General features: G+C 44.7%; 1 protein-coding gene across 1 annotated transcript in view; it reads right to left on the reverse strand.

Annotated features, from left to right (window-relative positions):
* Positions 1-25,858, reverse strand: part of LOC121863102 (paired box protein Pax-6-like) — a 47,520-nt gene that overhangs the window by 1,122 nt on the left and 20,540 nt on the right. The window contains 8 exon segments of the mRNA XM_042361601.1: positions 351-383; positions 386-438; positions 440-649; positions 747-925; positions 1,073-1,155; positions 1,766-1,912; positions 19,270-19,358; positions 25,080-25,218. Coding sequence (XP_042217535.1) covers positions 351-383; positions 386-438; positions 440-649; positions 747-925; positions 1,073-1,155; positions 1,766-1,912; positions 19,270-19,358; positions 25,080-25,218 — 933 coding nt within the window.

Raw genomic sequence — 25,858 nt, forward strand, 5'->3', positions numbered from 1 at the left:
AAAATGGTACACCTTTTACCACATGAACCAAAAACTTGAATTAAAAACAGAGAATCAAACAAAAATTATCATAATTGAAGAGTTTTAACAATCTATATCTGTATATTTATTCTTGATCTAATTCACAATTTTATTCACTTACAAAAGTTACTGAACATTTTTATTATAACTAACTATAAAGTGACGACAATACTGATAGCTAGATGCTGTATGTTCACCTCATATAAATGTTAACCTAAACTAACCAACCTAACCTAACCTAACCTAACCTAACCTAACCTAACCTAACCTAACGCTAACCTAACGCTAACCTAACCAAACTTAACCTGGAGGACTCAAGAGATACTCACCAGCCTGGGAGTTGGGTGGTGTTGGCGTGTTTGTGGAGACTGGTGGTGGTGAGAGGCTGGGTGATACAACATGGGCGGGCAGGTGGGAGGCTCGGGCGTGGGTGTAGAGGGTATCATAAGTGGGGCGGCTCATGTAAGGATTGTGGGCGTGAGAGTTGTCTCTTGTAAGGGTCATTCCACCGGCGCCTGGACTACCGGAGTGGACGACGGTAGGCGGTTGTTGGGGTGGCAGGCAGTTCGGACTAGACGCTACAGGGCCAACGCTTGACGGCATACCGAAACCAGCCCCAGCCATCGACCTGTGACGTGGTGAACATTAGCATAAGATTAAATTAATATTTGGAAAGTATTTATTGCATTTTGTTTAGTACTATCACAAAGGGAAGCATAAATTACCCATATGTATCAGCAACGGACATGGGCGGAGGCGGTAACGGCGTGTACATGGGTGTGGGCGTGAAGAGGTTGTTGATAATTCTTGTAGGGGAGGATGGCGCTACACCCTCGGCCGCCCTCCGCTGATTTCGTAGTTTCTCCTCACGTCGCCATTTTGCTCGTCGATTACTGAACCAAACCTATCATAGAAAACAGATCACTTAGAGGAAAGATTCACCACTAACTTAAATAAAATGTAAATAGTGTACTTAATTATATATTATACGATTAATAAACAAAATAAATAAAATAAATAAGACATATACTTTATTTCTAAGAGACTGTACCTGTATCCTAGCTTCTGGAAGACCAATTTTGGCTGCCAGTCTCTCCCTCGCGAACACATCTGGATAATGCGTCCGCTCGAACTCTGTAGACGAGGCGAAGTGTTTAAAAATGGCTCATTCCTTAATAACTTTCTATCTATCTCTGTGTTGATGTTATCTTAGCAAGAAGTAATGTTATATGTTTCTTAAATGCCGATATTGAGGTTTATATATATAAGTGTGATATTACTAGAGTGAAAGGAGCCTTGATATAAATGTTTACTTGATGTTTTATCGTTAGGATGTCTATTATTATTATTAACCCTGGGGCGAGGTGGTGATAGGCTAACAATCTCTGGCAGCGTTCTCATAAATTTGGTTAATGTCCTCCTTAGCCGCAGACACTCTACTTCTCCTTGTTTCTCTTTATCCCTCTCTTTTATCTCTCTCTTTCCTCATTTCTTTATCTTCCTCTGTCTCTTTTGATTATTTGTTTTATTTCATTTCTCCTTCCCCTCACCTCAAACACCTTCACTTCTCACCCTCATCCCCCTCACCTACTTCCCTCAATTACGCTTCCTTCACCTCCCTCACCTATACCTCTCTCCCTCACCCACCTCTCCCCTCACCCACCACCCCCCTCACCCACCCCCCCCTCACCCACCACCCCCCCTCACCCACCACCTCCCTCATCCACCTCCCTTCCTCACCCACCTTTCTCCAAGCTGTCAATCTGATCGTTGGTGAATGAGGTCCTGTTCCGCTGTAGTTTCCTCTTCAGATGTAACCTGGCCTGGTCTTCACTGCTACTGTTCTCACTACTGCCGGCGTTGCTATCCTCACTCAGTTCCCCGGCGTCACCTGCAACACAAAGACGTAGTTGGGTTAGCTGTTGTGTGAATCAGACGTGCATGGTCCCGTAGTTCTGGAAGAAGTAAATTAAACTAGTGGAGGGGAATCGCTGTAGTTTGGTGTGAGGGTCGTAGTTAAGGATAGGGCCGTAGTTAAGGATAGGGCCGTAGTTAGGGATAGGGCCGTAGTTAGGGATAGGGCCGTAGTTAGGGATAGGGTCGTAGTTAGGGATAGGGTCGTAGTTAGGGATAGGGCCGTAGTTAAGGATAGGGCCGTAGTTAAGGATAGGGCCGTAGTTAAGGATAGGGTCGTAGTTAGGGTCCCTCCTTCACACACACACACACACTGAAGTGAGCACAGCCAGGCAAGGGGGTAATATACTTAAAGAAACAATGCATAACTTGGCGTGTGTCTCACCCCTGATACACACACACACACACACACACACACACACACACACACACACACACACGTCTAAATCAAGTCATTTTAATCATCATATCAAACATAAAATTTTCTCATAACATAAACACCATATAAATAAACATCTGGCAACCAAGTTAAGGATATAAGTATAATATTACGTTGTTCGTTTAGGTCTGCCAGTTACCATCGAACCTTCGTAGAGGCAGCACGCAGAAGGTCAGCTCCATTACTTAAGATCAGTTGGTTTCAATTGATAATGTGTGGCTTTAATTCATTTGTATGTTTGGTTTATATGATGATGTTGGAAGAAAATATTAATGGGAAATTTTTTATCGTTTATTTAAGTTTTGGGGTTTTATTGCTTTTGTTTATGATGACGTCATTTTCCTCATGATGTTGTTTATGATGACGTCATTTTCCTCACGACGTTGTTTATAATGACGTCATTTTCCTCACATGACGTCACATCAGCGGCTAAGTTTCGATTGTTTTACAGTAAAATTATGATATTTAAAACGCCTAATATTTTCTTATGCTTTTATCAGTATTTGTCAAGCCGTGAGGATATATACTAAGGTACATCAAGTATATAAACTAACTTATAGATATTTCTGACTATATAAATTTACTTGATGTATATTGAACCTTATCTGAAAAATGTTGACCTGATATATATGTTTTAAACTGTCTTAAATATTGCCTTCAAGAGTAAACTTTTCTCTTATAAGACTCTCCTTCACTTAACCTTGTTATATACTCCAAGACTCAACGTTATCTTATATAAAAGGAACTCCAAGACGCGATAAGGGAGGGGAGGGAGGGTGGGAGAGGGAGGGAGGAAGGGTGGAGAGGGAGAGGGAGGATGACAGAGGGTAATATTAGGGGAGTAAACTGGGTCTCCCTTAACCATTTCATTCACAGTTTATTATGACGCGCCGAGGGGCAGGTTGCCAACTAGCACAATACGATTTATGTGTTCCGTTCCTCCCTCCTATACAGGTGACAGTGGCGGCCGCTGGCTCTCCCGCTGTAATCTGTCACATCAACATTATGACGCAATTTTTGTCTAATATGCAAATGAATCGTGAAAGGGAATGGAAATACAAGCATAAGGAAGGAAAATAGCAAGTGGCATCCCTCATATGGAGATAAGACGTACATATTCGAGCGTGGCCAGTGAGGCAGAAGACGCTGATAAGTCTGCACGCTTGTGGCGCCCCGCGGCCCACCCGGCCCCGGGGGGCGTCGTGACCCATCCCACCCGGCCCCGGGGGGCGTCGTGACCCTCCCACCCGGCCCCGGGGGCGTTGTGGTCCTCTCACCCGGCCCCGGGGGTCGTCGTGGCCCTACGACTTTCCCACCCGACCCTGTGGGCTTCGTGGCTAAACGACCCTCTCACCCGGGGGGCGACATGGTTGTACCACCCACCCGGGACCCCGGGGGAGGTTGAAAGAGGAGGAAGACAAATGCGAGAAGTCATGGAAGAGAATGAGAAGTGGAAACAAAATATTGAACAAAAAATTGGTATAGTTATACTTCATTTTATCTTGTATGTAGAAAACAGGATGTTGTGAGATGGACAGGTGAGGTGGACAGGTGAGGGGATAAATTAACCCAACTTATGAATAATTACATGACTTCTCAACCCAACCAAAACAACACGAGGAACCTCACACCCCAGCCACCCCCAATAACCTTATAAGAACCTCCAACCCCATTTCCCCACATACCCAACAGGTCCCCCCACCTTCCCCCAGAGAGAGGACCCCCGAAATCTGTGGCAGGCAGGAGGGGGGTGAGGGGGTTAAAATTACCCTCTCAGCGAGTTTTCTAATCCAGTAATAGAGAAGACCTGAGGCTGACATTAATATTGGTTATTTACCGACGTCTTCCAACCCGTCCTGCCTTCTCCCTTCCCTAGCCCCTTTAACCTGGGTAAGAGAGACTCACCCTTAGCCCTAAAGGGAGTTAAGGGTCGTGATGGCTCGCTTGGGGGAGGGATGTTCAACTCTTTTAGATAATAGGGAAGAGGAAGAATAGGTCTTGTGTTGAAGGGACGTAAGGGAGGTGGGGAGGCTTCTGGGGGTGGTTGGTATTGTAGCGCCGTAACGATGATCCAAATGACCATTAGCAGGAGATTTCCCATCTTTCACACCTATTATAACACACCCTTTATTTAGAGGTGTGTTGTGTGGGTGTGTTGTGTGTGTGTGTGTGTTGTGTGTGTGTGTGTGTGTGTGTGTGTGTTGTGTGTTGTGTGTGTGTGTGTGTTGTGTGTGTGTGTGTTGTGTGTGTGTGTGTGTGTGTGTGTGTGTGTGTGTGTGGGTGTGTTGTGTGTGTGTGTGTTGTGTGTGTGTGTGTGTGTGTGTGTGTGTGTGTGTGTGTGTTGTGTGTGTGTGTGTGTGTGTGTGTGTGTGTGTGTGAGGCGTGAGCGTGGGCGTGCAGTGGGCGTGGGCGGTGTTATCCCTCAGCCTGGCTAGCTGCTGTCTTTGTGTCTTCTTCTTTATCAGACTTTAAGACACCCTACCTCCCTCCCTCCTCCTTCCCTCCCACCCTCCCTCCCTCCCTCCCTCCTTCCCTCCTTGCCTCTCTCCTTCTCCCTCCCTTCCTCCCCCAATCGACCCAATGCTAAACGAGAGAATTTATGAATATGGAGAGAAAATTCGCATTCAGTCGAGGCATTGGGTGTGAAATTAAAAGATAAAACGAGCGATGTCCGCCCGAACTGCACCACGGAGACGAGGAACTCTGGGCCGAGTGTAGCGTACAATGGCCCATCGATCACGGGGTCTCAGGACTTTCTACACACCTTTCACGTCTCTCGGGGTCTACAATAAAGCTCATTTTACTAATACGCCACTCGGGAAATGAGCCATAGATGAATCTCTGTCACAGGACGTCGTCAAGCTAACACACGTGACAGCGGCGGCAAGTATCGAGGAAAAGATGAACCAACTCCCGGGGTCTTTCTGTGATTCTCTCTTTTCTTTTTTTTAACCTTTGGAGATGTTTTCATTTTTTGACAGACTGGGGGACCTCCTCCTACACCTACATCTCCTGCCAGTTATGTCTCTCTCTGGGGGTGTTTTCTGGGGTGTTCAACAAGCAGGGGACCTCCTCCTACACCTACATCTCCTGCCAGTTATGTCTCTCTCTGGGGGTGTTTTCTGGGGGTGTTGCAACAAGCAGGGGACCTCCTCCTACACCTACATCTCCTGCCAGTTATGTCTCTCTCTGGGGGGTGTTTTCTGGGGGTGTTGCAACAAGCAGGGGGCCCTCCTCCTCACCTACATCTCCTGCCAGTTATGTCTCTCTCTGGGGTGTTGCAACAAGCAGGGGGACCTCCTCCTACACCTACATCTCCTGCCAGTTATGTCTCTCTCTGGGGGTGTTTTCTGGGGGTGTTGGCGACAAGCAGGGGCCCTCCTCCTACACCTACATCTCCTGCCAGTTATGTCTCTCTCTGGGGGGTATTTTCTGGGGGTGTTGCGACAAGCAGGGGACCTCCTCCTCTAATTCTTGACAGTTTTTCTCTCTCTGGGGGATGGTGTCAGTAGGTCTTCTAACGGGCTGGGGACTCTCTCTCTCTCTCTCTCTCTCTCTCTCTCTCTCTCTCTCTCTCTCTCTGTCGATGCATGACGAGGAACTATCGTGTTACTTGTTAGTATGTCGAAAACTAACAATAAGAACATCAACAACAACAACAATAACAATAACAGCAACAACAATAAAAACAGTAAATCCAACAACAAAAAACAAGAAAACAGTTTAAACCTAAACAGAAACAACAAGAACAATAATATTAAACTCAACAAATACACCAATAAAACGAATACAATAATCAACAAAAACTACAAAGATAAAAACCTGAACAAAGACAGAAAACCAAATGTGACGAAGAACAAAATAAAAATTAAACAAAATCACCAAAGACGACAACAAAATAACAAGAGTGTAACAAAAACAACAAATAAATCGAACAAAAAACACCAGACAACATAAAAACCCAACAAGGACACTGTAAACAAACACAGCTTAAAGGTTTAGTTGTTCAACACCCCGGGCTGGCTTAGTGTGCTGACGGGAACGACAAAGACATGATATTTGGCCGGGATATATCAGGCAGGATCTAATTGTTGGTCATGGTGAAGCATATGGCTGTATCCTGTCGATAACACCCTATTACTGAGGGAGAGAGGGTGAGGGAGAGGGTGAGGAGGAGGGTGAGGGGAGGGGTGAGGAGAGAGGGTGAGGGAGGGAGGGTGAGGGAGAGAGAGGGTGAGGGAGGGAGGGGGGTGAGGAGGGAGGGTGAGGGAGAGAGGGTGAGGGAGGGAGGGGGTGAGGAGAGGGTGAGGAGAGAGATGAGGGAGGGAGGGTGAGGAGAGAGGGTGAGGAGAAGGAGGGGTGAGGGAGAGAGGGTGAGGGGAGGAGGGTGAGGGAGAGAGGGGTGAGGGAGAGGGTGAGGGAGGGAGGGGTGAGGAGGGGTGAGGGAGAGAGAGGTGAGGGAGGGAGGGGTGAGGGAGAGAGGGTGAGGAGGGAGGGTGAGGGAGAGAGGGTGAGGGAGAGAGGTGAGGGAGGGAGGAGGGTGAGGGAGAGGGTGGGGAGGGAGGGGGTGAGGGAGGGGTAAAGGAGGGAGGGGTAAAGAAGAAGGGAGAGAGAAGGGGTGAGGGTAGTGTGGGTAGGTGGGAGAGTAAGGGGAGGAAGGGGATGTGGAGGTGTGTGGGAAGGGTGGAGGGTGAGAAAGGGAGGGAGGATGTGGGTGAGGGTGTTTGGGGGTGGAGGAAGGATAAAAGAGAATGAAGGAGAGAGGGAGAGGAAGGAAAGGGGGGGAGGATGGAAGGAGGGTGGAAGGATAGGGGAAAGGATGAAAGACAGGGAGAGTGAGGGAGGAAGGGAGAGAGGGAAGGAAGGGAGGAAGGGAGGAGGAGATAAGACACGGGAGGAGGCATAGGGAAGGGAGGGAGAGAGAAGGGAAGACTGAGGGCGATGGCGTGAATAAAAGGGTTATGTGGGGAAGAAGGGAGGGTGGGAGGGAGGGAGGGTGAGAAAATCAAAGGGTGGAAGGGAAAGGGAGAGGTGATGAAATGTGGGAGAGGGTGATGAGAGAGGGTAAGGGGGGAAGGGAGAGTTACTATAGACTGGGTCAGGCTAGTCAGCATTATATAGAATTTCACACGCGGTCTCTCCTCCTCCTTCTCTTCCTCCCTCCTTCTCTTCCTCTCTCTTCCCTCCCTTCTTCTCCTTCCTCCTTCCTTCCTCCCTCCTTCCCTCTCTCTCTCCTCCCTTCTTCCCTCCCTCCTTCTCTTCCTCCCTCCTTCCCTCCCCTTCCTCCCTCCTTCCTCCCCTTCTCTTCCTCCTCCTTCTCTTCCTCCCTCCTTCTCTTCCTCCTCCTTCTCTTCCTCCCTCCTTCTCTTCCTCTCTCTTTCCCTCCCTTCTTTCCACCCTCCTTCCCTCCCCTTTTCCCTTCCTCCTTCCCTCCCCATTCTCTTCCTCCCTCCTTCTCTTCCTCCCTCCTTCTCTTCCTCCCTCTTCTCTTCCTCCCTCCTTCCCTCTCTCTCTCCCTCCCTCCTTCCCTCCCTCCTTCCCTTCCTCCTTCCCTGCATCACACAGAAAGACACAAACACACACAACGCTTCTTATGATATTATTTCGCCGCGGGATTCGAACCTCTGTACTCGGACTTGTGATACGAGGGTTCAGAGACAGTGTTGGTTTAGTGGGTTGATTTGGGTTCACGTGTCAGGGGGATGTGGGTTCGGTTCCCTGCCACCACACACACATGTTAGTGAGTGATAAGGAAGGGTTCACTCATGCGTTACCGTCTGTGTGTGTGTGTGTGTATGTGTGTGCGTGTGTGTGCGTATGTGTGTGTGTCTGTCTGTGTGTGTATGTGTGTGTGTGTATGTGTGTGTGTGTGTGTGTGTGTGAAGCGCCAAACACGTTCACATTGGTTCAGCATATATACATACAGTATACATAGTACAGTACAGGTATACATACAATATACATAGTACAGTACAGGTATACATACAGTATACATAGTACAGTACAGGTATACAGACAGTATACATAGTACAGTACAGGTATACATACAATATACATAGTACAGTACAGGTATACATACAATATACATAGTACAGGAATATAAAGAAAATACCATTGAATTAACGACGTTGATTTTTTTCACAATTGATATATAAACGAGTGATTAATCTCTCTCTCTCTCTCTCTCTCTCTCTCTCTCTCTCTCTCTCTCTCTCTCTCTCTCTCTTCTGCCTGAGCACTATCAGAAGAAAAATACATTTACAGTACACATTACCATAACACAACACGATGTAATGTGTCTCCTCACCCCTCACCGCCCCTCACTCTCCCTCACGCCCCACCACCCCCTCCCCTCACCACCCCTCCCATCCTCCTCTCCCCTCTCCTCCCCTACCCCCCCCCCCTCCTCTCCCCCTCCCTCACCACCCCTCACTCTCCCTCACCCCTCACTCTCCCCTCACCTCCCCTCACTCTCCCCTCACCGCCCTCACCCCCTCCTCTCCCCTCCGCCCTCACCGCCCTCACACGCCCCTAACTTGTCCTCTCTTTAACCCCACTCTTTAGCACCCTCTTCTCTTGTTACCACCCCCTCTCTCTCTCTCTCTCTCTCTCTCTCTCTCTTCTTTTTTGGTATTCCTTACTCTTCCACCTCCTCCTCTTCCATGTCCCCCTCTCTCATCCCTCTCGTTCTTCCTCTCCTATTCTCCCTCACCCTCCACCCTCCTATTCCCTCTCCTCACCCCTCCTATCCTCTCCTCCACCCCACCCTCGAGTGTGTGTCCAGCGCGGCCCCCTGACACCTACTCGACAGGGCATCAAGTGTTAGCAAGTGGTCCTCGACGCCATCTTGAAGCCCTAGGGGGGGAAGGAGGAGGAGGAAAAGGGAAAGGAAGGGAGAGGAAGGAAGGAGGGAGGGAGGGTACAGTTCAAGAGGGAAGGAGGGCCACGTGCGGCGATGTATCCTGTAATTGTGCCATCAATCTCTGGCACTAATCCTGTAATCTGTGAACTCCGGCCTGTAATCTATCCCTAGCGGCCTGTAATCTCCGCTGACGGCCGCTTGGGGTCTCTGTCATCAAGTTATTACTTAATCAGGACCTCGATGTGATGACAAGAATAACGACACCTGTTGTGGTGGTAGTGGATGGTGGTAGTGGTGGTAGTGGTGGTAGTGCGTGTTTGTTTGTGATGGTGGTATAGAATTTTGATGAATGATAGTGGTTTGGTTGTGGTGGTGGTTGGTAGTTGATTGTGGTAGTAATAGTTATTTATTATTTGTGTGTAGTAATAATAGTGGTAATAAAATAGTGGTAGTCGTATAGTTATGGTAGTAATGGTAGTTTAGTTATGACAACAAAAGAGGAAAAGGGGAAGGCGGTGTTACTTTGACCTCTAATAACCAATGACTCAAAGTAGATTATCCCTTGTTGTTAACCACCTCTGACCCCCCCTCCTGCTTATTCCTGCTGGGGTATACAAGGAGGAGGAGGTTCTTTCTGCTTAGGGGTTAATCTCTCTGCTTCTTCTCTCCAGCAGGTGGATGCAGGAGAGAGAGAGGGGGAGGAGGAGGAGAGAGAGAGAAGAGAGAGAGAGAGAGAGAGAGAGAGAGAGAGAGAGAGAGGAGAGAGAGAGAGAGATAATTTGTACTATGTCTTTCACTGTTTCTATATTTCTGTCTCTCTCTCTTTCTCTCTCTCTCTGTTCTTCCTTCTCTCCTTATTTCTCCTCTCTCTCTCTCTCTCTCTCCTCCTTTCTCTCTCTTCTCCTTCTCCTCTCTCTCTCTCTCTGTCACCATCCACTCTCTCTCTCTCTCTCTCTCTCTCTCTTCTCTCTCTCTCTCTCTCTCTCTCTTCTCTCCTTCCTTTCTCTCTTCTCTCCCTTCACTCTCTCTCTCTCTCTCCCTCTCTCTCTCTCTCTCTCTCTCTGTCACCCTCCTCTCTCTCTCTCTCTCTCTCTCTCTCTCTCTCTCTCTCCTTCACTTTCTCTATCTCTCCGTCCTCTCTCTCTCTCTGTCACCTCTCTCTCTCTCTCTCCTCCTCTCTTCTGTTGTCTCTCTTATTCTTCTCTCTCTGTTCTGTCGTCAAGTAATGATGTGGACGTAAATCTTTATTCCCAAGACAATGTGTTCATCCCTTGAGGACGATGATTTAACCCTAGGACGATGATTTAACTTTGAGGACGATGATTTAACCCCTTGAGGACGATGATTTAACCCCTTGAGGACGATGATTTAACCCTTGAGGACGATGATTTAACCCCTTGAGGACGATGATTTAACCCCTTGAGGACGATGATTTAACCCTTGAGGACGATGATTTAACCCCTTGAGGACGATGATTTAACCCTTGAGGACGATGATTTAACCCCTTGAGGACGATGATTTAACCCCTTGAGGACGATGATTTAACCTTGAGGACGATGATTTAACCCCTTGAGGACGATGATTTAACCCCTTGAGGACGATGATTTAACCCTTGAGGACGATGATTTAACCCCTTGAGGACGATGATTTAACCCTCTTGAGGACGATGATTTAACCCTTGAGGACGATGATTTAACCCTTGAGTACGATGATTTAACCCTTGAGGACGATGATTTCTTTGAGTACGATGATTTAACCCCTTGAGGACGATGATTTAACCCCTTGAGGACGATGATTTAACCTTGAGGACGATGATTTACCTTGAGGACGATGATTTAACCCCTTGAGGACGATGATTTAACCCTTGAGGACGATGATTTAACCCTGAGGACGATGATTTAACCCCTTGAGGACGATGATTTAACCCCAGGACGATGATTTAACCCTTGGTGATGATTTAACCCCTTGAGGACGATGATTTAACCCCTTGAGGACGATGATTTAACCCTTGAGGACGATGATTTAACCCCTTGAGGACGATGATTTAACTTGAGGTACATGATTTAACCCCTGAGGACGATGATTTAACCCCTTGAGGACGATGATTTAACCCTTGAGGACGATGATTTAACCCCTTGAGTACGATGATTTAACCCCTTGAGGACGATGATTTAACCCCTTGAGGACGATGATTTAACCCCTTGAGGACGATGATTTAACCCCTTGAGGACGATGATTTAACCTGAGGACGATGATTTAACCCCTTAGGGACGATGATTTAGCCCCTTGAGTACGATGATTTAACCCCTTGAGGACGATGATTTAACCCCTTGAGGACGATGATTTAACCCCTTGAGGACGAAGGTTTTTTAAAAAATAGTTAAAATATGATAAATTTAAAAGACTTCCCGTCCTACATTGTGATTTTTGACTCGTAATTTCTGTATTTTTGGAAAACAAAAAGAAACTTTGTCCCTCTGGTGGCAGAATTGAAAACCTACGATGACGTCATAAGAACCCATAACATACAATGACGTCATAACATACGATGGCGTCATAAGAACCCATAACATACAATGACGTCATAACATACGATGGCGTCATAAGAACCCATAACATACAATGACGTCATAACATACGATGGCGTCATAAGAACCCATAACATACAATGACGTCATAACATACGATGGCGTCATAAGAACCCATAACATACAATGACGTCATAACATACGATGGCGTCATAATATCTGTTACGTATGTGTCATCCGCCATGTTTGTACGATGTTGTCCGGATGTTTGAATGTAATTTCATGATACTAATTAGCATAGGGGATATAAATTCACTCAGACAATGGCTATGAACATCCATTGAAATATATAAACAGTGTGTGTGTATGTGTGTGTGTGTGTATGTGTGTGTGTGTGTTATCATTATCCCCTCCTGATTACCACAGCTATTTCCTCCCTTCTATCCCTATTTGCATGTCTGCCTCCCTTCCTCCCTCCCTGTCTCCCTTCCTCCCTCCAATCCTCCCTGGAGACACACCGTATTAGCAGTGTACACGGAGGGTGGCGGTGACACGGGCACAGCACGGTAATGACGCCCGCCACGCACCACCGTGTCGGATCACCCAACTCACCATGACCTCATAACACAAGACCCAGGTCAGGAGCCGCCCGGGAGGGATGATGAGGGGGAAATGGGGAAGGGACTAAGCAGGGGTGACGAGGGGTGGGGTTGAGGTCGGGCTGGGCGAGGTGGGGCAGGGAGGAGATGAGGCTGGCTGGAAAACTAACAACAGATCCAGATACAACTGAAATTATTCATTATTTACGACATTTTATCAACTCCGTCAGTATCTTACATCTAAGGTAAAATTTCCACAAGATATTTAGAGAAAATATATAAAATAACTCCTAATTTTCACCCTAAAATGATTTAATCCAGAATGAATTTAAAAATAGACCGTAAAATAGCCTCCATGGCGCTTAAGAAGGGTACAGGGGGGGGGGCTCATATGGGTCCTGATCCGTGTGAAAATTCCGTCATCCGGGAAGTGTTGTGTTGATGTCGCCACAGTTGCCACTTCGACATATATCTCTTCCCCAGCAGCAACCATTTTTAATCATTTCTCTATCAAATATCTCTTATTTACTTAATAATCTAACCATAGTGATTAAAGATAAGATATATGGTTCATTTTGGCTTATGTGAGAGAGAAGAGATAGAGAGAAAGGTAAAATATTAAAAGCTAAGATGCCAAGTCGACGTAGCTGCACCGGAGTAGCTGTCAGCTTCACGTGGTCGATCATGATGACTCAATTTAATGGGTCGTCCGGGAGAAACGACTGACATGAAGGGGAGGACATAAGGGTCACGGGGCCAATGGGATCCTCTAGGGACTTCCATCCTTCAAGGTCGACGGGGGATGGCATTGTCTTGTGGCCGAGGGTTCTTTCAGCAAGCGGGCGTGCGGCTGACAGAGAACTCATCGTCAGCTTTATGGCTCTATCATGGCCCTGGGGGTGGGGATGGAGGGAGTGGGAGATGGTGGGGGATGGAGGGTGGGGGATGGAGGTGGAGGGGTGAGAAGGCATAAGGGAAAGATGAAAAAGGAGGAGGAGGTTGAATGGAAGAAGAAGAAGAAGAACAAGAAGAAGAAGAATGTAAAAGAATATTAAATACGTACAAATAAAGACGGAAAATAGATGATAAAGGAGAAAGAATAAGAAGATGGAGGAGAAGGAGGAAAAAAAAGAAAGAGGAATAGGAAGGAAGACAAGAGAGAGAAGAGGAGAAGATAACGTTAAGTGGTCATATAGATAAGTGTGTAAGACAATAAGTGTGTCGTTAAGAGCTAAGATCACCTGAAGATTAGACACCCTAAGGCTAACCTAACCTAACCTAACCTTCCTCAGGATTGATACAATAAATTATCATACAGAGAGAGAGAGAGAGAGAGAGAGAGAGAGAGAGAGAGAGAGAGAGAGAGAGACGGGTCACTGTCGTCCCGAGGGGGTGACCAAAAGGCGACGGTTTTATCACATTAGTGGTCGTGAGGGAGAGAGAGGGGGAGGAGGTGAGGGAGAGAGGGAGGGAGTGAGGGAGAGAGGGAGGGAGGTAGGCAGGAAGGGAGAGGGGCGAAGGAAAGGGAAGGATCAGTCCTAAATTCATGTATAGACGCGATAAACACCATCCTACAAGACGATCTTCATTTGTTTGACTTCTATAAACACAAACACCGCAATAAACACTCAAATCCTTTATAGCAGGGTTCTCAACCAGGGGAATTCAGGTTTTCAGGGGGGAACTGATTCGGGAGGAAGAGATATGTTCGATGAGAAATCAATCACAGAATTTTGGCCCTTGATGTGCGATTCCTACCCAAAAGTGGCAGAAAGAGCTATCCGTGCATTGCTTCCGTTTGTGTCGACATATCTTTGTGAGTCAGGCTTTTAAACTCTGTGCAAATTAAAACAAGCAACTGTAGATTAGAGGTAGAAAATGACCTGCGTTGTGCCCTTTCAAGCACTCCTCCCGTATCCCAGAATTGGCGAAGAAAAAACAATCACAGGTTTCTCATGACTGTAATCTTCATCTGAATAAAATTAATTATAAATTTACAATATCCTGGTATTCTATTGAACTTTTTGTTTATTGCATTATGCTTCAGTTTGGTCTGTTAAGTAATTCATTATAAATAAAAAACTATTTTACTTTATTCAAGTTTTATAAATCCATCAACATTTTCAATTGGTATTTAATTTGTAAAACTCCACTATAAAAATAATCCATGTAAAACTGTAAATGTATATGTACTAATATGGAAAAAATAAAGGATTTTCAGTATTTTATGCATATTATTTGGAATGCACTTTTTGAGGCAGACAATCTTGGAAAGGAGGAGGGAATGACATTCTGACATATGGTGAAAGGGGTGCATGGGGCAAACAAGGTTGAGAACCACTGATGTATAGAATTAAGGAAACAGAACTAAGTGGGTTTCGATTCCATGTAAACACGACTTGAACGCCTTTAAATGATCCTCAGCCACTGGAGTCGAGTATAGACGTAAAAATTATCAATGCCCTCGTAAATATAAAGTATTTTGGTGCATTTTAGAACAGGTAAGTGCTAGTATATGTAACAACGCCTCTATCACTGCGCCACAAAAATCCATAAATAGTTCCATAATAGCGCCTATAAATTTTTCCCAATATTTTCCCATTAAAAAAGTTCCCCAAATGAGCCATAATCAAATTTTCCCCCAAAACGCCATTATAATTTTCCCCCAAAACGCCATTATAAATTTTTCCCCAAAACGCCATTATAATTTTTCCCCAAAACGCCATTATAATTTTTTCCCCAAAACGCCATTATAATTTTTTTCCCAAAACACCATTATAATTTTTTTCCCAAAACACCATTATAAAGATTCTCAAAGAGTTCCAGGCGTGAGGAAGACGATATACAGGATGGAGTCACTATCACCACCATTGTCATCATCACCACCACCACCACTGAGACTTAACACAAACACCAACTCTTCCTACTACTACTACCACCATCACCACAACCACCATCACCACAACTACCACCATCACCACAACTACCACCATCACCACAACTACCACCATCACCACAACTACCACCATCTTGCATTACCCTCAGGAAGATGTTACTGGAGTCCTTCTTGCTTCGCCCTTACCCCTTGTCCCGACTCATGCACCCTGACTTACCTCCGTCATAATATCTCCTCAAACTTGTTAATTCCTTAATAAACATATTTACTAATACACAAAATAGGAGGTTAAAAGCCTAAAAAAAACATTTATGGGTTGAAATATTGTCACGTTCGAATGTATATAATGAAAATAGATAGGTGTCATCAAGTCGTGTGGCCGCAAACGAACGCGGCGGAAAAGCTGGCGTCTGAGCGGAAAACGGAACAATGGAGCTGCCATATTGGGGGGAGTCGGCCATCCCTCTTAATATTATTCTAATGGCGCCCCTCTTGACTGCGCCACGCTCCAGGCTCGTCATATGTTTAATATTTCCCACATTACCCGCTCATGGGACGGCATTGATGGCTTCATTAGAATACAAAGCTCTCTGGATCGCGCAAACGAAAAGTTGATCGCTAGCAATCTATGACGTTATGGCGAAGAGTATATCGACGTCATCTGCACCAACGTCCACACAGAAATAATATATATAACTATATTTACGTTTATAAAATGGAAATATAACATATATCACCATTCATAAATAAATCTTTTTCTGTTCTTTGATGTAGAATTTAAATAATGTGAGTCGTATCTAATATCCTTTTTATATTAGGGTTGTGTTGTCATGGAAACGTAAACACAAAACACAAATTGTCAACTAAAATAAAAGAAATATTTAATCTTACCTTAAAAAACCTATTGGCTATGATAAATAAAACCTAACAAACTAAAACCCACTATAAACTCTTTATCCTGCAGTATATGTGGGTTTAAACCTCCTAAAACCTTAAAACAAGAATATCACAACACTTACGAATTTATAAAACCAAAACTGAAGAGAAATTGAGTTTTTATCTGTGTCGTGATTAAAAGTATGATTGTATTGTGTGTGTGTGTGTGTGTGTGTGTGTGTGTGTGTGTGTGTGTGTAATACCCGGATACAAACCCATAAACAGACATATAAAACAAACCTCATGCTGGACTGTATGTAAACAAACACCTCTACTTGTTTACCTGACCTATACTTCCAACACAAACAAATTGACAACTCCACAAACTAAACAAACATATTACTAAATCCAGGTTGTGTAATGGCAATAATGTCCAGTTTACATACCAGTGGAATTTAGATTACCATAATAATAATAATAATAATAATAATAATAATAATAATAACAACAACAAATCCTCAATATAAAAACCCTTCACAAACAATAACAAGAAAACAAACGCAACACAAAAAAACACACCTAACTTAACCTAACCCTAACTATAAAATTTTCCTTCAAAATATTTTCGTTCTTGGGTTTTGACGTCAAGTGAGGAAAAGGTCAAAGAGTGAGTAACTATGGAGGAAAATCGAGTGTGAGTGTGTGTGTGTGTGTGTGTGTGTGTGTGGAGGGAAGGTGGAGGGGGAAAGGGGAGGAGGAGGTGGAGGGAAGGCTAAGGGGAAGGGAGGGTGGAAGACGAGCTGGAATGGAGAGGGGAAGGGGGAAAGTGACCGTGTGTGTGTCAAAGAAATGTTTACGTGTTAGCTTGATATTAAATTTAAAAAAAATCTTTGATCATTTCGTCCGATACTGACTACATACAGGGGGAGAAGTGTGTGTGTGTGTGTGTGTGTGTGTGTGTGTGTGTGTGTGTGTGTGTGTGTGTGTGTGTGTGTGTGTGTGTGTGTGTGTGTGTGTGTGTGTGTGTGTGTGTGTGTTGTGTGTGTGTGTGTGTGTGTGTGTGTGTGTGTGTGTGTGTGTGTGTGTGTGTGTGTGTGTGTGTGTGTGTGTGTGTGTGTGTGTGTGTGTGTGTTGTGTGTGTGTGTGTGTGTGTGTGTGTGTGTGTTGTGTGTGTGTGTGTTGTGTGTGTTGGGGTGACACTTGGAACCTGAGGGATACTAATCACCTAGCCTAACCTAGCCTACCACCTAATTACCTCCTAACCTACCTAACCTAATCTAGCTTATAGCCTGGCCTTCCTACCTGGCTCTGCCTATCCTAGCCTGGCCATCACCTAGTTCTAACCCTAATCTAACCTGCACACTGAACTGTTTCTCTTGTCTTGGCAAATCTCTCTCTCTCTCTCTCTCTCTCTCTCTCTCTCTCTCTCTCTCTCTCTCTCTCTCTGTGTCCAAACGTGTTAAACCTATACTATGGCAGGAAGCGTTCTCCCATATACGTGTCCAAGGGCAAGACATCAGGGAGGGACACGGTATATAAGGACACGTGACCGTCGGATTATATCTCCACGGGCATGTCTGGACACAGGGTGTACATAAGGCGTGTCCTGGAGGGTGTAGGGGGGTTAGGAAGGGGGGTAGAAGGAAGGGGGTAGGGGGAGTAGGAGGGGGGGTAGGAGGGGGTAGGAGGGCAGGAGGGTAGGAGGGGCAGGAGGGGAGTAGTGTAGCTTAAAAAGTAATATCTTAGACTTTACATTCGTTCACTATCGGTGTTTTGGTGTGTGTGTGTGGGTTCATGTACGTATCTTACAAACATATTTATGAGTGTATATGTATGAACCCCCACAATAATAATATATACCTATAATATGTATCAAATAACATCTATGATATTTTTCACGATATAAAATTTTAACAGGAATTCAGAGGATGAAATTTTTCAATGTATTTTCATCACAATACAAAAACGATATTATTGTATATTTTTTGTTTTTGTTTGTGATATAAAATTGTTACAACACCAATACACATTTAATATTACCGTGGTAGGTCACTGTATGTACATTTATAATTTATATTAGTAATCACACACACACACACACACACACACACACACATATAAATAAATAAATAAATAAATACCGAAGCCAGAGACGCACGGATCCGGACACAAGGCAATAAAAAATCTTCAATGTTCAAAAAGCTATCCAGCACAGATCAAAGCCGGGCCGGGAGATTGCCGCGACTTTGATACAGATAACTTTTATTAAAAACGGCGACTGGTGGAGCCTACACAAGCTTTTGGACAATTTTTAATTTGCCTCCTAAGGTCACGTGTGTGTGCGCGCGTGTGTGTGTGTGTGTATGTAATAAATATAGGCTTATGTGTGTGTGTGTGTGTGTGTGTGTGTGTGTGTGTGTGTGTGTGTGTGTGTAATAAAGACAGATTTATGTGCAAGCGTTTCTGTGTAGCCATTTGTCTTTATGTGTATAATGATAGATTCGTGCATGTATACAAGGTATGTATGTATGTATGTATGTATGTATGTATAAAGGTATGTATGTGGGGGTTAAATGAGAGAGAGAAAGAGATGGGGGATTAGAGGGGCAGGGGGTGAGGTGAGAGATGAGGGGTGAGAGATGAGGGGTAGAGGTGAGGGGTGGGGGTGGGAGATGAGGGGTGAGAGTGAGGGGGTGGGGGGGAGAGGGGAGGGGAGGGGTGGTGGGGTGAGAGGAGGGGAGGAGGGAAGCAATAAGTTGAATGGGAAGTAGAGACCATACGCGACATGGTTATGGTAGTGGTATGGTAGTAAGGTATGGTACTGTGTTATGGTAGTAGTTATGGGAGGAAATGGTATGATTTTAGTGTATTTATTCTGCTAGGAATGGTAGTAATTATAGTACTAGCTATGGTAAGGTATGGTAGTAGGTATGGTAGTAAAGTATGGTAGAAGTTAGTTTTGGTTATGGTAGGATATGGTAAGTCATTATTGTAAAGCTCATGGTAGTGATTATGGTAATAACTATGGCACACACACACACACACACACACACACACACACACGCAGGTATCCAGCACTAAGTTACACCCACATTACACCCACTCTACACCCACTCTACACCCAGTATACTCACTCTTCTTAGGTAGGCCGGGCTGGACACAGGGTGTAGATTGAGACGAGTCGACGGGGAGTGTAGTGACGTCACTGACCGGACCGCTATACCTGTGGGTGTAGGTGTAGGTTAATTAACAGGTTAATTAACAGGTAAACAGTAAACATATAACAGATTTCACCGGGGTGTCTAAAGTTCAGTTGATTCTTGGGGTGTCTAATTTTCAGTTGATTCTCTCGGCTCTACGTAAGCCCATGGGTGGCGCTACATAAAACCATGGGTGGCATTACATAAACTCATGGGCAGAGCTAAATCATGGGTAGCGCTAAATCAAGGGAGGCGCTGATTAATCCCATGGGCGGCGCTAAATAATCCAATGGGCGGCGTTGATTAATCCCATGGGCGGCGCTAAATAATCCCATGGGAGGCGCTACATTACGAGTGGGCGGCAGTAATCAGGGTAGAGGGGCGGCGAACCACCCACACCATTTTCCAAGTCGAGAGTAATATTTCATGCTATCTCCTTCACCCAAAACTCTTGCTCACATCTTCTGAAAATCCTTCGTTCACCTCTACAGCTCCACAACACACTAACTCACTCTTAAAACTCAAAATTTACCCTAAAATCAATTTAATTTTTATCGTAAATCGTAAACAAATGAAGAATTGTCAACTTTGTTTTTTAATTAAAGAAAACGGAGATATTTTAAGGGGGTACCATTGTAAAAAAGACAGAACGAAAGATACTGGCTTTAAATCGTTTCCTCAGCCACACACCACCACCTCAGGGGCTAATAAGTAAAAAGCCTTCGCGTTTAACAGAGAAACTAATCAGGTAATTGATTAGGGGGAGATTAAGCATGTCAACAAGACAATTTCTCATGGAGTGATAAGTCGTTCTCTGTTACCGCTTCCCTCTGTCACTGTCACAGGAAAAGAATTAGCTTGTTGGCGCTTGAGGAGAGCGAAGAGTCTCCTGTTACACAAACCTGAGGTATTTTATTACTTCTAGTACGAGTTCTTTATTTTGATCGTGTTTGTATTGGTTAGGTTAGGTTAGGTTTAGGTTAGGTTTAGGTTAGGTTTAGGTTAGGTTTAGGTTAGTTGAGTTTGGATTACTTAGAGTTTGAAGTTGGGTTTAGGTTGGGTTACGTTAGTGGGTTTGGTTGTGATACTTATAATGTTGTGGTCGAGGCGGTGAGGCAGTGAGGGAGAAGAGGCAGTGAGGGAGAGAAGAGGCAGTGAGGGAGAAAAGGCAGTGAGGGAGAGAGTGGCAATGAGGGAGAGAGTGGGAGTAAGGGGGAGAAGAGGCAGTGAGGGAGAGAAGAGGCAGTGAGTAGGAAGAAAAGTCAAGGAGGGAGACGACAAAACAAGAAAGAAGGAAGACAAGCTACACGACCACCCCACCCTCGCCATTTTCCTTCCTTCTATTAATCTTGGAGTGAGTGCATTAGGAAAATTGTTGCCACCCAGGGAAAAAATGGTGTCCGCCTTGCTATTCACACATCGAAATTTTCACACCAATTTGTAACGTTGACTGAGAAATCAATCCAGGTAATTAAAGATATCGTATACCGTGTCTAAAACCTCCGCCAAAATAAAGAAAAACTGTGTAGGATATACATTTTATTTTTCTTCGGGAGTTGGAGTTTAAGCGACCGACCGCCATTGTTGTTTTTAGTGTTTATTTTCTTTAGGGTATCAAGTAGTGCTTCTTAAAAGTTATGTGGCTTTTGTTTTGTCATTTATTTATTCTTTTCTTGGATTTATTCGTTCTAAATTGGTACGATCGAATAAATATGTATTTTTAAATTGTATATACACAACTGAGATACATAATGACCTTTATTTTTATCTGAAATTATGAACGAAATTACTTTAACCTCGACAATATTGGAACACCATATACAGTAAATACACCCAAGTTTCTCATATTATAATACACCAAACTATCTCTCAAATCTAACACACCAAACTATCTCTCAAATCTAACACACCAAACTATCTCTCAAATCTAACACACCAAACTATCTCTCAAATCTAACACACCAAACTATCTCTCAAATCTAACACACCAAACTATCTCTCAAATCTAACACACCAAACTATCTCAATTCATAAACAGGGGCACATTCACTTATACACACACACATGTTCCACTAATAACAAGAGCCTAATAATAATAATAAATAAATAAAAAATACCTTCATATTATATTTAAAAACTCTAAAATATACAAAACCAAGAGAGTCAGCATATTGTGGCCGCTTCCCCTATAAAATTCCTTCCTTTGTGAATGTCGAGTCAATATCGTCACCATTGTTTTCTACACTTGGCGCCCCACTGTGAGTCGACGAGCACTCTGACGTATATTGAGTCGAGGGCGATTGTTTTGACATCAACCCTCACTTGTTTCATTTCACAATACATAGGAATGTACCACTTGGAGGGGGGGGGGGTGTGGGGGGGGTGATGATGGGGAGGGAGTCTTGCTTGGAGAGAGAGGTAATGTGGCTGGGAGGGAGAGAGGAGGGCAGACAAGAGAGAGAGAGAGGGAGGGGGGTGAGCAGGGGTGTAGACACAATACAGACAGGCACACAAAAGACCCACCGAGGATAAGACAATGTACACCTCAGGGGTCAAGAGAGTGCTAAAAGGTCAGCTGATACAGTGAAGTGCGTCTAATAATCTGTCTTATTGGAAAATTGACCCTTTTGTCGCGGTGCTGGAGCCGGTGTGTGTGTGTGTGTGTGTGTGTGTGTGTGTGTGTGTGAGGGGGGGTGTGTGTGTGTGTGTAAGGGGGCAGTGTGTGCGTGTGTGTGTGTGTGTGGGGGCGGTGTGTGTGTGTGTGGGGGGGTGTGTATGTGTGTGTGTGTGTGTGGGGGCGGTGTGTGTGTGTGTGTAAGGGCGGTGTGTGCGTGTGTGTGTGTGTGTAGGGGCGGTGTGTGTGTGTGTGTGTGGGGCGGTGTGTGTGTGTGTGTGTGTGGGTGGTGTGTGTGTGTGTGTGTGTGTGTGTGTGTGTGTGTGTGGGGGCGGTGTGTGTGTGTGTGTGGGGTGTGTGTGTGTGTGTGTGTGGGGGGGTGTGTGTGTGTGTGGGTGTGTGTGTGTGTGTGTGTGTGTGGTGGGGTGTGTGTGTGTGTGTGTGTGTGTGTGTGTGTGTGTGTGTGTGTGTGTGTGGGGTGTGTGTGTGTGTGTGTGTGTGTGTGTGTGTGTGTGTGTGTGTGTGTGTGTGTGTGTGTGTGTGTGTGTGGGTGGGTGTGTGTGTGTGTGTGTGTGTGTGTGTGTGTGTGTGTGAGGGGTGGTGTGTGTGTGTGTGTGTGTGTGTGTGTGTGTGTGTGTGTGTGTGTGTGTGTGGGGGAGTGTGTGTGTGTGTGTGTGTGTGTGTGTGTGTGTGTGTGTGTGTGTGTGTGTGTGTGTGTGTGTGTGTGTGTGTGTGTGTGTGGCGTGTGTGTGTGTGTGTGTGTGTGTGTGTGTGTGTGTGTGTGTGTGTGTGTGTGTGTGTGTGTGTGTGTGTGTGGTGTGTGTGTGTGCATATTATTACAACGTCCCCTTCCAGACTGGGGCGGTCGGCCTTAATAACAGTGCAGCAGGTGATGTGTGGTGTCGTGTGGTGATGTGTGGTGATGTGTGGTGATGTGTGGTGTCGTGTGGTGATGTGTGGTGATGTGTGGTGCTGTGTGGTGATAGATAGATAGATAGATAGATAGATAGAGAGAAGTTCCACAAGGGTATAATCTATCGCTGCTTGAATAAGTAAAATAACACACCTGAATAACACACCTGAATAACACACCTGAATAGCACACCTGTCAACCCGTCCTCACCTGACAGAGTGACAGGTATACAATCAACTCACAACGAATGAAAAAAACAACGCAAATTCTGACATCATTCGCTCAGACAAGAATGTATTAGTAATAATGAAGAAAACACTAAGAAATATTCCCATATTCTTCATTCATAAACACATAAGACTCGGAACAGAGAAAAAACGATAAATTATGATTTTTTTTCGTTCACATCGTCACGAACTATACACAAACACCATAATCACGTCTTGTCATGAAATATTTACTGGAACAGGTAAGGAAGTTAATATGTGGCAAATTCAATAACAGGTATTAGACAGGTGTGTGAAAATCAGCAACAGATGTGTGTGTGTGTGAGGTAACAGCTATTTTAACTCCTATATCGACAGTACTCATTACAACCATCCAGTACTCACCACAACCATCCAGTACTCATCACAACCATCCAGTACTCATCACAACCATCCAGTACTCACCACAACCATCCAGTACTCACCACAACCATCCAGTACTCACCACAACCATCCAGTACTCATCACAATCATCTAGTATTCACCACAACCATCCAGTACTCACCACAACCATCCAGTACTCACCACAACCATCCAGTACTCATCACAACCATCCAGTACTCATCACAACCATCCAGTACTCACCACAACCATCCAATACTCACCACAACCATCCAGTACTCACCACAACCATCCAGTACTCATCACAACCATCCAGTACTCATCACAACCATCCAGTACTCACCTCCCAGGACTACATCAATTATCGACATATTACTGGAAGCAATAATTTAAAACTCTATTCGAAATCACCTGGAGAAGCACAAGTTGATCAATGATTCCCAACATGGCTTCACAAGTGGGCGTGCATGTCTAACTAATCTATTAACATTCTTTTCAGCTGTTTTCGAATCAGTGGACGATGGGCACGATTATGATGTGATATATCTCGACTTTCGCAAAGCCTTCGACAGAGTCCCGCACGAAAGACTTATAAGAAAAGTGGAGGCTCATGGCATTGGAGGAGATATTCTAAAATGGATTAGTCCGTGGTTACAGGGCAGGAAACAGCGAGTGAGCATTAAAGACACTAAATCCGATTGGAGTAACGTCACTAGTGGAGTACCCCAAGGCTCAGTACTTGGACCATTACTATTTATTATATATATAAAAGACGTAGATATGGGGGTAAATTTGCCGATGACACTAAAATAGGGCGTGTAATTATATCTAACGATGACTCTGCAAAACTTGAGGAAAACAAGATATCAGATGAACAACGTTGTTATAAAGAAATCCGACTGTGAGAAAGATTTAGGAGTAATGATAAGTAGGAATCTTAAGCCAAGTCAACAATGTGTATTTGCTCGAAACAAGGCTAACAAAGTACTTGGGTTCATACAAAGGAGTGTTAGTTACAAGACTAGCGAGGTTATCCTAAAACTATATCTTGTGATTGTGAGACCACACTTGGATTAAGCACTTCAGTTCTGGTCACCGTATTACAGAATGGATATAGAATCCCTAGAAAGAATTCAAGAGGAGAATGACAAGACTAATCCCGGGCATTAGGAACCTTGAGTACAGAGACAGGTTAAAGCATCTTAATTTGCACTCCCTTGAGAGACGTGGAGTGAGGGGCGAAATGATAGAGGTGTATAAATAGAAGTCAGGGTTAAACAAAGGTGATGCAACAAAGGTACTTAAACTATCCAACCAGGAGCGAACTCGTAGCAATGGTTTTAAATTAGACAAATTTAGATTTAGGCGCGAGATAGGTAAACAATGGCTTGGATAGCTTCAAACATAGGTTGGATGGATATATGAGCGATAGGGGTTGGGTGTAAACGGGACTGTCCAGTATGGGTTAATAGGCCCGCCGCAGTTTCCTCCATTCTTATGTTCTTACAACAACCACTCAATAACCACTCATTAATCACAACACTCGTTAAATCTACTCATTCTACCCACTCGTTACTCACCTAACCTAAACTACCTACTCGTTACTCACCATTGGGCGCGGGGCCACGTCGATTGACCATTGAGAAGTCGTAGCTTGTCATACATGGGTTCCTGCGTGGGCGTGGGCGTAGTGGGGTTACTGCTGCCCGTAGAATTCCCTCCACTTACACCTATCGTCTGCCTCTCCTCCTCCTCCTCCTATGGTGCCTCCTCCTCCTCCTCCTGCCCCTCCACCTCCTCCACCACTAGCACTCCCTCCTCCTCCTCCTCCTCCTCCTCCGGCCCCAGAAGGAGAGGCACCAGAGGAATCCTTCGTAGTGATGTTCCGCAAGACACGGTTAGTGAAGACACCTGTTGGGAAGAGAAGCGAACACCTGTCAACACCTGTCACACCTGTCGAGTATACTAATTAAGTGAGAGATTTAAAGGTTACCTACGTGTTAGTTAGGAGTTATTCCGTGAGTTATTGAGGGTTAATTAGTAAGACTTTGAGTTATTTAATTAGTTTCTATGTGTCATGAGTTATTAACCTAATTGTTACGGTTATTTATTTAAAGTTGGCTAATTAGCTATTACGTATTAGTTAGTAAATGGGAGAATTTTGTTATTGAGAGTATCCGGTATTGGGAGGGTTTACCGTATCCATTACTATATTGACAAGTCCGGTATTGAGGGTTTACTGTATCCATTAATTTATTGACAAGTCCGGTATTGGGAGGGTTTACTGTATCCATTAATTTATTGACAAGTCTGGTATTGGGAGGGTTTACCGTATCCATTAATTTATTGACAAGTCCGGTATTGGGAGGGTTTACTGTATCCATTAAT

This window comes from Homarus americanus, unplaced genomic scaffold, assembly GCF_018991925.1.
Source record: "Homarus americanus isolate GMGI-L3 unplaced genomic scaffold, GMGI_Hamer_2.0 scaffold54679, whole genome shotgun sequence".
In the NCBI taxonomy this organism is placed as follows: Eukaryota; Metazoa; Arthropoda; class Malacostraca; order Decapoda; family Nephropidae; genus Homarus; species Homarus americanus.